Source organism: Vanessa cardui, chromosome 16 (genome assembly GCF_905220365.1).
Source record: "Vanessa cardui chromosome 16, ilVanCard2.1, whole genome shotgun sequence".
Lineage (NCBI taxonomy): Eukaryota > Metazoa > Arthropoda > Insecta > Lepidoptera > Nymphalidae > Vanessa > Vanessa cardui.
The window spans coordinates 1,583,870-1,598,848 of NC_061138.1; the positions used below are offsets into that span (position 1 = coordinate 1,583,870).

At 32.2% G+C, this 14,979-nt stretch overlaps 3 protein-coding genes across 5 annotated transcripts in view; 2 read left to right on the forward strand and 1 right to left on the reverse strand.

The window, feature by feature from the left end:
- Positions 1–1,208, forward strand: part of LOC124536445 (pre-mRNA-splicing factor ATP-dependent RNA helicase PRP16) — a 104,809-nt gene extending 103,601 nt beyond the window's left edge. For 2 of the 3 annotated variants that reach the window (XM_047112989.1, XM_047112987.1), the window contains exon 12: positions 681–1,208. In XM_047112989.1, coding sequence (XP_046968945.1) covers positions 681–867 — 187 coding nt within the window. In that variant the 3' untranslated portion in view covers positions 868–1,208. The remainder of the gene's footprint in view (positions 1–680) is intronic. The other variant, XM_047112986.1, reaches the window with a different exon arrangement.
- A 1,279-nt stretch (positions 1,209–2,487) lies between these two features.
- On the reverse strand, positions 2,488–11,627 carry LOC124536165 (lipid droplet-regulating VLDL assembly factor AUP1-like). The gene is made up of 8 exons (XM_047112629.1): positions 11,441–11,627; positions 11,167–11,333; positions 10,795–10,907; positions 9,521–9,594; positions 9,237–9,370; positions 8,711–8,913; positions 6,848–6,986; positions 2,488–5,766 (listed from the first exon to the last, which is right to left on the reverse strand). The coding sequence occupies exons 1-8, from the start codon at positions 11,476–11,478 to the stop codon at positions 5,501–5,503; spliced, it is 1,134 nt and encodes a 377-aa protein (XP_046968585.1). The 5' UTR covers positions 11,479–11,627; the 3' UTR covers positions 2,488–5,500.
- A 304-nt stretch (positions 11,628–11,931) lies between these two features.
- On the forward strand, positions 11,932–14,090 carry LOC124536230 (mucolipin-3-like). Its single transcript, XM_047112721.1, has one exon. It carries the CDS (start codon positions 12,274–12,276, stop codon positions 14,074–14,076), a length of 1,803 nt encoding a protein of 600 aa, XP_046968677.1. The 5' UTR covers positions 11,932–12,273; the 3' UTR covers positions 14,077–14,090.
- The last annotated feature ends 889 nt before the right edge of the window (positions 14,091–14,979 follow it).

Here is a 14,979-nt window from a genome sequence, read left to right on the forward strand (position 1 = left end):
TTTACATTAAAGACGATCCAGACTTATTCACTTTCAATGCAAAATTATAAACTTTCACTTCTGCTAAATCATCAGTTAAATCGAAAATGTTTTGACTTTTTGGTCACTGACACATTTTTGACATTAACATTCTTCCTTTGTATAAAAGGAAAGATGTTTCAATGCAACAAGGCCTATTCCTAAGGAATAGTCTGACAAAATTTATAGCTATACTAGCTTCCTCGTCCGCGTGTGAATTGCAGGTGTTAGATACATTTTTGGATCAAAAGTAACCTATGTTCCGTTCAACCCTTCAAGCGTGACTTGACTAATAAATCCATTTACATAATTCAATTTGATTAATTGTTTACGTCATCATGAGCAGAGATGGCCCAGTGGTTAGAACGCGTGCATCTTAACCGATGATTGCGGGTTCAAACCCAGGCAAGCACCGCTGATTTATGTGCTTAATTTATCTTTATAATTCATCTCGTGCTCAGCGGTGAAGGAAAACATTGTGAGGAAACCTGCATGTGACAAATTTCATACAAATTCTGCCACATGTGTATTCCACCAACCCGCATTGGAATAGCGTGGTGGAATATGTTCCAAACCTTCTCCTTAAAGGGAGAGGAGGCCTTTAGCCCAGCAGTGGGAATTTACAGGCTGTTACTTTACTTTACTTTTTTTACGTCATCAAGGTCAAATCGTGACAAGCGCAAAGAAGCAGCAGTACATCTACAGCGTATGGAGGAAGAAATGAAGCAAGCCGAATTGAAAATGGCGGAAGAAAAGAAGAAGAAAGAGCAAGAAGTCCCCGTAAAGCAGGAAATCGCGACGCCCGGACTCAGCACGCCTCGCCGGACTCCACATCGCCTCGGACTGTAACGCGAGACTCTTTTTAATCAATTTTCTTAGTAATCCTTAAGAATCAATCGCAGTAGTATTGCTATTAGGTTAATTTTCCATTATTTATATTACAGTAAGAACTATTTTACAATTAAAAATTTTGACTGACAAAATTAGTTATATAAATTAATGACTATTAAACTACATTGACAAAACCAGCAAGAAACTTATTATAGTAGCACAATATGGCGTATTCCTATATGCCATTTTTATTTATGGTTTAAATTGATATGTTATGAATATCTGCTGGATTTCACTAAAGAAAAACATTACTTTGGGATAGGAAGAATCTATTAAAATATAAAACCGAAAGTTAAAGAAACATACTATATTCGCGTTAAGAGTCACAACTTGTAACTCTGGGCTACGCCTTTTTGTAGAATAAAAAAAGTTTCAACATATATATTTACTATACAAATTGAGTCCTATATCTAAAACAGGAATTTCCCTCTGTTGACAGTTTAAAAGTGTTGCCAGTCAAAAATATTTTTTTCGGTAATGACATCGAACTGTAATTTAATAATGTAAAAAATATACTTTACAAAAGTACAATTTAGAAAATTTTTGAAAAATGATGTAATAATTTTAAGTTACATGATGTACAAGATATTGTTTCGAATAAATTATATTTTTATAAGTATATCTTTTTCTTGCAATATTACACTGATACAGTTTTGATACTATTATACTATTAAGTTGTTAGTCTTCCACTATTAATTCACAAACAAGTTTCAAACTTTCTAATGATTTGACATATTACTAACCGAACATAACCGATCACAGCAGCCATTGTAATGCCAAGCTGGATATGGATATTCGGACAAATAACTATGCACTCAAAGTTAGGTCACAATCCTCCACAACCGCAGATTTCAGGACTTATTTACGACGAGTTGCTTTAGGTGCATTTTGTCACACGGGAATTATTAAGACTGTTTTGAAAAAAATCAAAATTATTTCAATGATCTGACTGACGTTTTACAAGGTACGCACAATGTAAACTTTTATTTTCAAAGATTGGTTGGGAATTCTTACAACGCACTGGTACTGTACTGGCCTATAGGCAGAATACTTATGATCAGATGACCCATTTGCCAGCCTAGCTATTTTTGACCTAAACTTAGTCTTTAACTAAGCTGGAACCTAGGAGATCTGAAGACTTAGTTCATGAAGTACGAGATGACAAACAGAAATTGAACATGTGCCAGTTTAAATTTGAACTCAGGTTTTCGTTTAAGGTCGTAAAATACAGAAACCTAGGTCCAACTGGCTCGCTGTCTCGCTGGGATTCCATGACAAATCAGCACTGACGTAATTTTTGACACGACATTTTTTTAGTGTGTTGCTAGTTTTTGAAAATTATTAGGCCCATAATTAGAACCCTCGCTTAATTTGTTTGTTCAGTTGAATATAGAATCTGAATGAGTCAGGTTGATTAAGACTTCTTATTAGAAGTTTATTCTACCTGACAGATTGCAGAAATCAAGCAAATTAAATTTACGTAAATAATTAATCTGAACAAAAGACTATTAGGGCTTATAATTCTTCTCGATACTGTATTTCTCATATTACGGGAAAAATTGATTCAATAAATATAAAAACTTTTTAAACAGTTGTTTATTTAATAATAATTAATTACAAACTTTCTAATCTAGGTACGCTGGAAGCCATAGGGCAGTTGCAAATCTAGATTTCTGAGCACAGACTAAATATTTTCACTAAGAATGAAGACGCCATTTTTTATTTTTGCTAAATTTATCCTATCCAGTATAATGTTTTAAAAATAATTTTCTGTAAAAATATATATTCATTTTATGTGGCATCACCTTTCTTTGGAATTTACTAATAAATATGGCTTTATAATTAATCAAATATGCAATAGAATTTCGATGTCGCTAGTTAATTCAAAGTTTCTATAATTTTCTTTGACTTATTAACTAGGAATTAATTAGGGCGAACAATTATTATTTACATAGGAATTTTACTTCTAGTATCATTACAGTGATTTGTTGATACATAGGAATAGAGTTATGATTCTAAATTACGATATTCCCATAGATTAGTCAAGAACGCACAGTAGTGTTCTGTTCCAAGTTCAAACATTAAACTGTCTTAATTTTTTCCAGTTAATGATACTAGAAATAATCACAAAAAATAATAAAACTGAAAAATAAGTTCTTTAAATTTTATGGCTATGAATATTTAGATATGAGTCGATTATAACCACAACGAAAAACCAAATCTCAAATTTAAATTCAAAATATTTTTGGCAGTAAATCAAATATAATAACAATCAAAATAGGGAAATCATTACAGCAAATCACAATCGATATATCACTAAACATATCGTCGTTGCTTCTGCTAAAGTCGCTATGTGTGTTTTTCATATTTTTCAATTTACGTTCCTTTTTAATTGTTATTTCAATACATGAAAATTTCGAGGTATGAATATCATAGCTAAATTTGTAAACTTAACTACAGAAGTAATAACAAAACTGTTTTAATAGTTCGCGCGTATTGAAATAACGATTAAAACGGTGTAACAATCGAAAAATATTAAAAAAACATATCTACTTTTGCAGGAGTAGCGACGATATATATTATGTAATATTCAATTTAATGATTACATTAAATAAAGATTAATCAAGACTTTTTCATAGATAAATTCCGCCTTCAAGAGTGACTGAAACAATATACAATGAGATCTAATGACTAATATAAATGTTAGCATACTAAGTCTAAAATGTAACATGTTTACGCAAAAATTAACGTCCAAAAATCTCACGCCAACACATATTGTGTAACGTCATTTATACAAAGTTAATATTAGTAACTTATTTAATTTGACATTGATTATATTTTTACAGATATATTTCACGTATACTAGGGGTAATAACAGATAATTGTTCTTTAAAAATAGTAAGATAGTTAAACAACTAATGTATCGGTAAAATAATTATTAAAATACCAAATATGGGTGCGAGTAACATAATTACATAAATATGTCTTTTTGAATTATTTAACATGGACTTGGGATCTATATTTAGCCATTTTAACACCATATTTAAAAATAAATAGATTAAAATATACAGCTATACACCAAAAAGGTTTTATTTTCAGATAAAATATTTTTAATTTGGAAATGTTGATGACAAAACAGATGATAAATAATTACTATTGACAGGTGCTAGATTTCTAGACAGATTATATTAAAATGAAATATAATTGTGTTTAGTGTACTGTTTTCTCATAGCCATGCAGTAATTTTTTTATTCAAAGGTTTTTTTTTTATTTATCAGTTATAAATGAATGTCTAAAGATCAAGAAAATGGTTTCATTTTTTATTTGACAAGTAATTCAAACCAATCAGTATTTACAAATTTGTTTTACTGATATAAACAATTTAAGAAAAAATAAAATATATCAATCAGTTTAAAAATAATTTTAATCACAAAAACATTCTTCCATGGCATAAAAAATAATATATATTAAAAAGAAAAATAAAACTGTCACAAAAAAAATGGAAAATGTAAGATTAACTCCGTTTAATACATACGAAGATATAATTAAATATTTAATATAACAAATCAAAGAAATAAATTTAACAAATATAACTAAATTTCGTAAATGTACACAGGATATGTTAGTAGGAAATGAAAAGGTAAATATTATGAAATATACGTTATTAAAAAAATATATAAATAACATTTATTTTTAACGATTTTTTTAATAAACGCTTATTTCAGGGCACATCCATAGCACCTTGCCAGCACCTCTCCATACTCAATATTCTTTTATATGCAAGGTATAATCTTGTATAATGCAATCATGGTAGTGTTACCATCCTTTAATAACATATTCCACCTTTAAGACTACCGAATGAATGAATTTTACTAATCCAATATCTTCTAAAGCTTATACTTATTTCCCTTCTATTTTTAAATTTTATCTAACGACACTTTTTAAATTATTGCAAATATATTCTGTTAGCCTGCCAGTGCTAAATTACTAATGTGTGAATAGTTTTTTACGCCTTTAAGGCATCAATATTTTCCATCGTTGTCGTCGTACTACAGTCAGTTTTTTATCCACAGTTCATATGATTATTATTACTAATCATAAGTTGACACGGACAACATTATGAAACTACCCTCTTATTTATATTTTTTCCTAGAGAAAGTTCAAATTTTAATTTTTATGTTAAGTTTAACATTACAATAAGATATTTTAAAGATGAACGTTTGATTTTCCTTCTGTGTATCCGGATGGATACTTTACTCGGAAACACGACGTGGAGATCATCTAATAATGCGTCATCACAATAAGTCGTGACAGAAGTTAACAAAATTATATATTGGGAATTTTAATGATGTGTACGGTGTTTATGTTATTTAATAATTTATACAATTTTATATAAAGCGAATGTAATGCCAAATAAATTCCTCAAAGTTTTTATGTATCGATGGGAAGAACATTTGAGAAAGTAGGCACAAAAATTTCACTTCTACGATTAATTCGTACATCTGAAGCTCGTAACGCTTCATGACCGGAATAGTCACGCGACAATCAAAGGTCATCTAAATAATATTGGCCTACCTTCGCAAATTGTAAATCAACACTTCGAAGCGACATTTAGTCCATGTTTCTCTATATACCTCTGACGAGCTTCGGCTATCATCTGAGCCTTTTTCTCTTGGAAACTCATCTGACGCTCCTTCGCCGACTTGGAGAACACGCCGGTGGGGGCGGGGCTCACATACCTGGGAGGAGCCTGCGACGTGCTCGGCTGGGGCTCCACCGCGGGCTCCGGTATCGGAGTGTAAGGTGTGATACCTTCCAGGAAATTTGTGATAGTCACGTCGACACTACGTGTTTTTTCTAGAAAGATAAATATCATCTCGTGAAGTCAAAAATATCACTACAAGCAGTCGAGATTAGTAAAGGTGTTCCATACATAATTTGACTTGGCAGTTATATTAAAATAGTGATATTTTTTGAAAAACATCAAAGCTAGACGAAGTACCAAAGATATATATGTTTACTAGGAAATTTATCGAAACAAATTCGTTCAAGTTTCGGGAAGTTTAGGTTGGACGGATTGTTGAATAGTCTTTTCCCAGGCAACGATACCCGATGACTACAGTGGTCTCCGTGATAGATTTATGTAGAAAAAAAGCAAACAAAATGTAACGATGTCAAAGGATTTTATTATCGTACTGACTTATTCTAGACCATTCTAGTTTACATGTAAACTCGTTTGACACACAAACGAAAAAGGAACAAAAATCTATATAGCCAGTAAAACATTATTAAAGACCTATTTATTCATAAGTCATTTTGTATGACCTTATGACATATGACGACCTCCGTGGTCGAGTGGTGTGTACACCGGTTTTCATGGGTACGCCACTCCGAGGTCCCGGGTTCGATTCCCGGCTGAGTCGATGTAGATTACCGTAAGTTGTCTATGTTGTCTTGGGTCTGGGTGTTTGTGGTACCTTCGTTACTTCTGATTTACCATAACACAAGTGCTTCAGCTACTTACATTGGGATCAGAGTAATGTATGTGATGTTGTCTCATATTTATTATTATTATTATATTTTTAGCATAGCTAATTCTCTTCTTTACTGAAAAAAGGATTCTATAACTGTGCACGGGTTGAGCCAAGTGCATAGCTAGGGGAGTTAGCCTAAAAATTTTCTAACTAGGCGGCATGTATTTAAAATTACGGCTTTCTGTAAAAGTTTGAGAGTGGAATTATTGATATTTAGTAATTTCAGACTGGTATGGAGAGTGTGAGGTATGACTCCAGTGGAGGACAGAACTATAGGTACCATTTTGGTGTTCTTAACTTTCCATTGTGTTTTTATCTCTATGGATAAATCAGTGTATTTAGATATTTTATTATTATTATTATTATCGTTTATATTAGACAGATCTAATACTCCGGGCACTCACCAAGGTCGCGCACGATGTCGGCGAGAGGCACGCGCGGCAGCACTTCCTGTACGCGGCGGGCGGCGGGGGGGGCGCGGCGCGGGGCGGGCGGGGCGGGCGGTCGCGACACCTCGCACAACGACCACGGTGTCGCTTCCACCTACACGCGACGAACGTTGTTTGTTAATTTTTTTTTTTTTTTTTATGGCATAGGTTGGCGGACGAGCATATGGGCCACCTGATGGTAAATCGTCACCATCGCCCATAGACAATGACGCTATAAGTAATATTAACTATTCCTTACATTGTCAATGTGCCACCAGCCTTGGGAACTAAGATGTTATCTCCCTTGTGCCTGTAGTTACACTGGCTCACTCACCCTTCAAACCGGAACACAGCAATACTGAGTACTGGTATTTGGCGGTAGAATAACTGGTGAGTGGGTGGTACCTAACCAGACGGGCTTGCACAGAGCCCTACCACCAAGTAAAAAAGTAAAGTAACAGCCTGTAAATTTCCCACTGCTGAGATAAGACCTCTTCCATTAAGGAGAGAGATCGGTACATATTCCACCACACTGTTCAAATCGGTTGGTGGAATGCACATGTGGCAGAATCTCGATGAAATTAGACACATGCAGGTTTCCTCACGATGTTTTTCCTTCACCGCCGAGCACGAGATGAATTATAAACACAATTAAGCACATACATATAGTGGTGCTTGCCTGGGTTTGAACTCGCAATCATCGGTTAAGATGCACGCGTTTTAACCACTGGGCCATCTCAGCTCATTTAATATATTAATTTATTTTAGTTCCCTCAAGTCAATAATAGATGGCGCTGTATGCCAGTTAAATCGCGCTGTCAAGTTATTTTTCTTAGACCTTATACTCGGAAGCGATTTGTATCGGTGTGAATAAAATTGAGGAGAATAAAGGAGTTTACATCAAGTGGTGTTGTGTTCCTTACTTTTTGAGTTCCCAAACACACGTTATGCGAAGATTCATCCTTACCATTTATTTGGAAGCTAACTGACTGACATAATAAATATATATAATATATAATTTTGAGTTAAGCAAGGATTCCTCATTACCAAGGAGAAAGAGACCTCTGCTTGGTTTAGTGGATAGATATAGTGCTAGCATATTACAGATCTGTCTGAAATACTGCCCGGAGTCTGGAAGTTGTAAGTGTGTACTCCCTTGCCCCGGAAAGAATATTATGGTCGTTGATCCTACGCCTGAAGTCTTCCCAGTCATGTCGGATGATTTTTGCACACACATGTATCTACTATGTGTCTTGCGTAGTTAGCTGAACCGTTTTGAGAATGGCCAGGTATTCGGTCAAGAAGATATTATCACTTACTTCTTTTTTGCCCATGCTATTCAAATACAATTCAAAAGCAAATCAACAATATTTTTGTCGGTTCTATTACATTTTAATGTTGTCTTAAATTTTCGCGATTACACATTGAAATAAAACTAGATATATCGGATTTGAATCGCGTATATTATTTATTTTTATCCCGACGTTTCGAGCACTTTACAGCGTTCGTGGTCACGGGTAGACTACCCGTGACCACGAACGCTGTGAAATGTAGACGCACTGTGAATTAAGATACGCGATTCAAATCCGTTATAGCTAGTTTTATTTCTATTACATTTTTTTATAAATTAACGTTTATACCTTACACCAATGTAAAAAAACTTAAAACAAATTATTATGTAGCAGCAACATGGCCTGTAACTGCTTTTTTGCATTCAATAATAAATTTAAATTTATTACGATATCCAACACTTAAACGAAATATTATAATTATACCACCATGAAGATTTGAAATGCTACTAAACAATAATATTTAATTAAATTATCGACATTTTCAAACCTGCAGAGCATCAGCAATGGCCTGCCTCATTCGATCGACGAATTCTTGATCGCTGTCATCTTTCCTGTCCAGTGCTGGCAAGGCCCTCAGAGTGTAAACAGAGCACGGAGTCCACAGAAACCATAATGCGTCCCACCAGGGGAACACATCTATCTTGTCGTTTGGACGATGGACCGTCACATTTGTGAAAGGACGTTCAACCGCTGAAATTTATTATTCAGTTTAATCAATGCATGTTAAGATGAAGAATTTTAGTTTTAGTTATATATATTTTTTTTCATATATAATAATTCATACTATGGTATCATAGAAGACCTAAACCATTTTTTATGTACATTTTTTTATTTTTTTAAGTAATAAAAAAATTTAAATTCAATTAGATCAATAATAAAGTTGAAACCTCAAAATGTTTTTTAAATAATTATCATATAAGTTTTAATTGATTTAATTCAACAATCTGGTATTCTTTAATAACAATTTATAATAATGTGTTTATCAAACATATGAAATAAAAAACATATCTTACTTATTGCAATCGGTTGAACTCTATTGCCAATAGGGAATGACCAATCATTGAACTTGAGCAGACCTTTCCCGTTCGTCGGGCCACCCTCAGGTTGCAGTAATACTGGCTTACTTGGACTCTCTGTGAAGTGCTGTCTAAAAACATAAAAAAAACACATAGTCTACACATTTTGAATGTTCTTCAAATATACAATAGTGAACTTGGGCTTTGCACTACTGTGCGCCTTGATGACAGAGAAAAATTTATAATGGTGTCAAAAATATATGCTTTATAAAAATTCATACTTTCTCACGAATTGAGCAGCATTCTTAATACCCAGGGTCGATGCAAAAAATGGTGGAACCTTCCATTTTCTTAGCTGTAACAAAGAACAAGACGCATTTGTAAAATTATGTGAAAAAATATTATTCAGTTTATTATCACAATGATCACAATCATAAATACAAAATAACCAATTAAGACCATCTTTTGTAATTGTTTCGTAACACGTTGATTACTTATCAAACCAAGTTACTTTTTATCACATTTTTATATTATTTCAAAACTATTAATGCTTGTAATCCATTAACTGTAATAATTCTGGTTTTATTCAAACTAATATTAATTTGTTAAAAGTTAAAATTTGCAATGATTTACCAATACTTATAGCACATATAACATGCACAATATTTATTGAAAGATATTTGTTATTTTTATATATGAAAAAATATGATTTCAAACAATAACATATGGCATTGGATAAATAAAAAAACTAACATTATCAAATTATCATACCAACTAAATTTCAATGTTTATTGTCAAAATTATTGTAAACACTAGCTACAAATTGTATCTTAATTGATTTTACAAAAGAATCTCAAAATTTAAAAAAAAAGTAATGTGTTTATGCAAAATGTTTGATATGTGAGTTCATATAAGAACTAGAAAACAATGTATGTTTACTTTTCAAGCCCTGATGAGTAAGTATCACCTGACAGGATGAATCTTTATGAATATGCTCTATTTAGCCTGACCCATAAACTATTAACAGCTAATATAACTTGTTAAATTGTCAAACTGAGTTCACCAATGTCATTTTACAATGTCAAATTCAGTCCCAGTAAACCTTGACCAAAATTCAAATTGAAAAAACATCAATAGCAATTGACAAAAAGAATATTAATTGAACAATACTTAGTGAGTACTAAAAGTTATACTTTAGTGTTATTCAATATAGAAAACTAGCCGACCAGTTAAAATTATATTACATTAACACATGGTATTCAATAGTTTTTTTTTATTGCTACTTAGAATATAAATTAATTCTTTTTTTTTCTTCATCTTCAGTAATTAATAATATAAAACATTTCAGTGACAACTGTTATTTTTTTATAAAAAAAAATGGTTTAAAGTATCCAAATGTTCAGGATAAAATGTAAAGTTTTTAACATCAGACTTAGTATAGACATAGACAGCCAACTATACAAAAGTACATAAAAATATTAATTCAATCAATTATGTGACATTAAGTCGTTGGAAATAAATATATTTTGTTGATAATTTTAAATAGAATACCTACACTTATAGTGCCGAGGGTATGAGCAGCTGCTAATGAATCTAAGCAGGACACATAGTTGGCCACCAGCACACTACAACGTGGATCTTTGCTGCCCTTTACTTTGACATAAACACCTGTAATAAATACAACCTTTAAATATTTTTTTTTTCTCTTTAATAAATAGCAAAGGAACAAAAATACTATACTTAATTGCTTTATGAAGTTTTTTTTTTGTCAAGCAGTTATTCTTATGACTCATTTTTAGTATTTTCAGGGTATTATACCATTAATACTATTTTTAAAATTATATTAAATTAGAATAGAATGTGCAGTGAGTAACAGCATAGAGATGAGATTGTTTATAAAAATCTATTCTTAAAATTATTTACTCACCGAACGTCCAGCAAGCCAGTGTAGATAATAACTGTCTTACAGCAGATTTATTGGGCAGTATAATTGCTGCAATCCATAGTATTAACGCCAAAACTATTCTAAATGCCATCAGCACCAAACCAAGGGGTAAATATAAAAGGAACTGTAGGACATTATCACCACTAAACCTGAAAACAACATACCTTTGGTACAACAGTTGAAATAAATCAAGTGAAATATAAATAAATCTTGACAAAGTAAACTTTCCCTTGCAATAAACACAGTAGAATTATACCTTTCGTCGTTAGTGAGTTTATCCACTGTTAGCGCCATCGTTTTATGTGCGCTTGGTGATTGTATTTATAATTAAAATGAATCTTGGATTTATCACTAGATCATGGGATACTTAATTGAGAATTTTTACAAGGAAATCGTAATATTATACGAATACGACACCAGTCACAGACTGCCAAATATTTGGAGTTAGGTGACATAAGTCAAAAAAATTGACAGAAAATATAAATATTTGCTATCTGTAGGTAGTAAATAAGGTATTTTAACGATTTTATAACAATACGTAATTTCATGTTATAAATTTTTGCTTTATTTTATAATATTTGAAAAGGTCAATTCAAAATCGAAGTAAACTTTCATTGAATAATAACTGTTACTTTTACCTTATTTTTTTATTTCAGTCAAAATAATATTAAGTTTCATGAGTGAATAGGTATTCATTTTTTAGAATTACGTAATTCACATTTTACATAATTGTAACACGGCGTATTTCTTATACTTATTTACATTGATAGTATCTTATCACCTGACGGATGACAGTTTAACTGTGAGTTGTGACTTATGAAGTTGTGACATATGATAAGACATTTCACATCACAAAAACTAGAAATTGACAGACGGGTAAAGGTTGAAGCTTGAAAACAACAAAGAAAATTAAAATAACAATTGTACCCTTGAAAATATTATCGTTTTAATTACTAAGTGCTGCAAGTTTATTCACTTATTACTCATTAAAAATAAAAATAGACGTGAGAACCGTCGAATGAAGGGTTCTCCAAGGTTTAAAATCGGGAATATTTATAAACTTCAAAAATTGTTATTGAATACGTTTCGATGGACCCCGTGATGTCGTCTTCAGAAGAAAACGCACACTCGGATATAGAAGAAGCCCCGAAAACAAGTCAAAACAACCAAGAAAGCGCACAAGGTCAGACATCATGGTCAGCGCCTACATCCTCGACGCTTGTTCAAGTGAAAGAGAAAATGCGACGTAAATTGCAGTTCTTCTTTATGAATCCGATCGAAAAATGGCGAGCTAAGCGGAAATTCCCCTACAAATTCGTCGTTCAAGTCATCAAAATAGTTTTGGTAACACTCCAACTTTGTTTATTTGCTCATAACAGATATAATCATGTTAATTACACATGGGATAACAGGATTAGTTTCTCTCACTTATTCCTACTTGGTTGGGATTCCACGAGAGAGATAAATGCCTACCCACCTGGAGCTGGTTCATTAGCTGTTTATAAGGTTGATGAATTTTACAATAGCCTAGATTATGCTTATGCAGGCTATTCAAACTTGACTAATGCCATAGGACCATACTCATACAATGATGAGAACAATATTAAACCAAATCCAAAATTCTGTCAATACTATTACAAAAAAGGCATAATAAATGGTTTCAATGAGAGCTACGAATTCAATTCCGAAATTCTATTCAGTTGTACCAACTTTACGAATATAGAAAATAAAGTATTCAAATCTCAAGAATTCATTCAGAATGCAGGTCTAGAAGTTGATTTTGCGGCCTTAGTTAGAGCTGAATTAAGGTTTTCATTGAAAACCATAAATTTCAGAACAGCAGGACCTATTACACCACCCGATTGCTACAGATTTGATATAAAGATAATTTTCGATAACGAAGATCATGACGGCCAAATGTCGTTAACCTTAGAGGCTGAACCGTATAAGTTAACTTGTAAAGGAGACAAGGATTATGTCACTGATAATCGAATAGATCAAATACTTAGAAGTATTTTAAATATTTTAGTTATAATTATTTGTAGTGCATCTCTTATACTATGTAGTCGTGCTATTTATAGGGCTCAACTACTCAAAGAGCTCACCGTTCAATTCTTTAGACAGGCCTACAATAAAGAACTTAGTTTAGATGGTCGTTTAGAGTTTCTTAATGTATGGTATATTATGATTATCATTAATGATATTCTTATCATTATGGGCTCAGCAATAAAAGAGCAAATTGAACGTAACCAATTTACAAACGACCAATGGAATATTTGCTCTTTATTCTTGGGTATTGGAAACCTATTGGTTTGGTTTGGTGTTCTCCGTTATCTTGGCTTCTTTAAAACTTATAATGTTGTCATCCTGACCTTGAAAAAAGCCGCACCTAAGATATTCCGTTTCTCATGTTGTGCTCTGCTTCTCTATGCTGGGTTTACCTTCTGTGGTTGGCTTGTTCTCGGCCCGTATCATATGAAATTCCGTTCACTAGCAACAACATCCGAGTGTTTATTTTCATTAATAAACGGTGATGATATGTTTGCTACTTTCTCGATAATGTCTAAGAAATCACCGATGTTGTGGTGGTTTAGTCGAGTCTATTTGTACTCATTTATTAGTTTGTACATATATGTTGTTCTAAGTTTGTTTATTTCTGTTATAATGGATGCTTATGATACTATTAAACAATATTACAAAGAAGGTTTTCCGAAGAACGATTTACAGCAGTTCATTGGTGAAACGAGTTTTGAAGAAGTTTCTTCCGGACTTTACAGAACACAGAGTTCATCATCGCTCAATGAAGCAATGAATTCTTTATTCTGTTGTAATTTTTATCGAAGAGCGTATTCTAAAATAGGCGGTGGAAATTCGAGTCTCAATTTATTATAGGTTTCATAGTTTAATGATATCAAATATACCAAGAAACTTGTAAATAATAATATCAGTAGCTGATAAGCTATGTCTTTTGTAGATAATATCGTTTAACAATTATGATAATTAAATAAAGATATTATTGTAAATTATATTATTTAAGATACCATAAATAACCAAAGAAAATTAGAAACAGTGATTGAATTGTATAACTTTGAATAATGCATAATCGAAATTGTTTCTTCATTTTTTATTTTGAAAAGTATTGATTTGGCAGTAGACGCAGCTTTAAGAGTGAGGAACAATTACATAGATATACTATTTATAAATGTAGATAAAATAGATTTAATAAAAATCAATTGTAAAATGCAAGTATGCATGTATTTTTACATTAAATTGTTTTTTGTAATGAATAATGTTTATCTTTTATTACAACACAAACCGTACCTTGCGTAGTATGGAGTGCAATGTGATATCAAACACGAGGACGATGGGATCGTATATCACATAAAACGTTGATAAGAAATCAGAGACATATAGCAAACACATTCCGACCATGTAAGTAAATATGTTTAGTAATGGTTTCAATATCTGCTTTTCAAACAATTATGATTTCATCGCCGCCTTTATACGCAGATAATTCATATTCATATTTAAATTTGCAAGAGTTTGTATGGTTAAACGACCTTATGTCGGTCAATAACTTTCGATAAATTAGTATAAAGGCTGTTTGACTACAAGCTAACGGCCATAAATAAACAAACTGTAAATTATCTATAAAAAGAAATAAAATTAAACTCAACAAAACAACAACAGCAGCCTGTAAACTTCCCACTCCTGAGCTAAGGCCTCCTCTCCCTTTGAGGAGAAGGTTCGAAAATTATTCCACCACAATACATATGTGGCAGAAATTCCTCACGA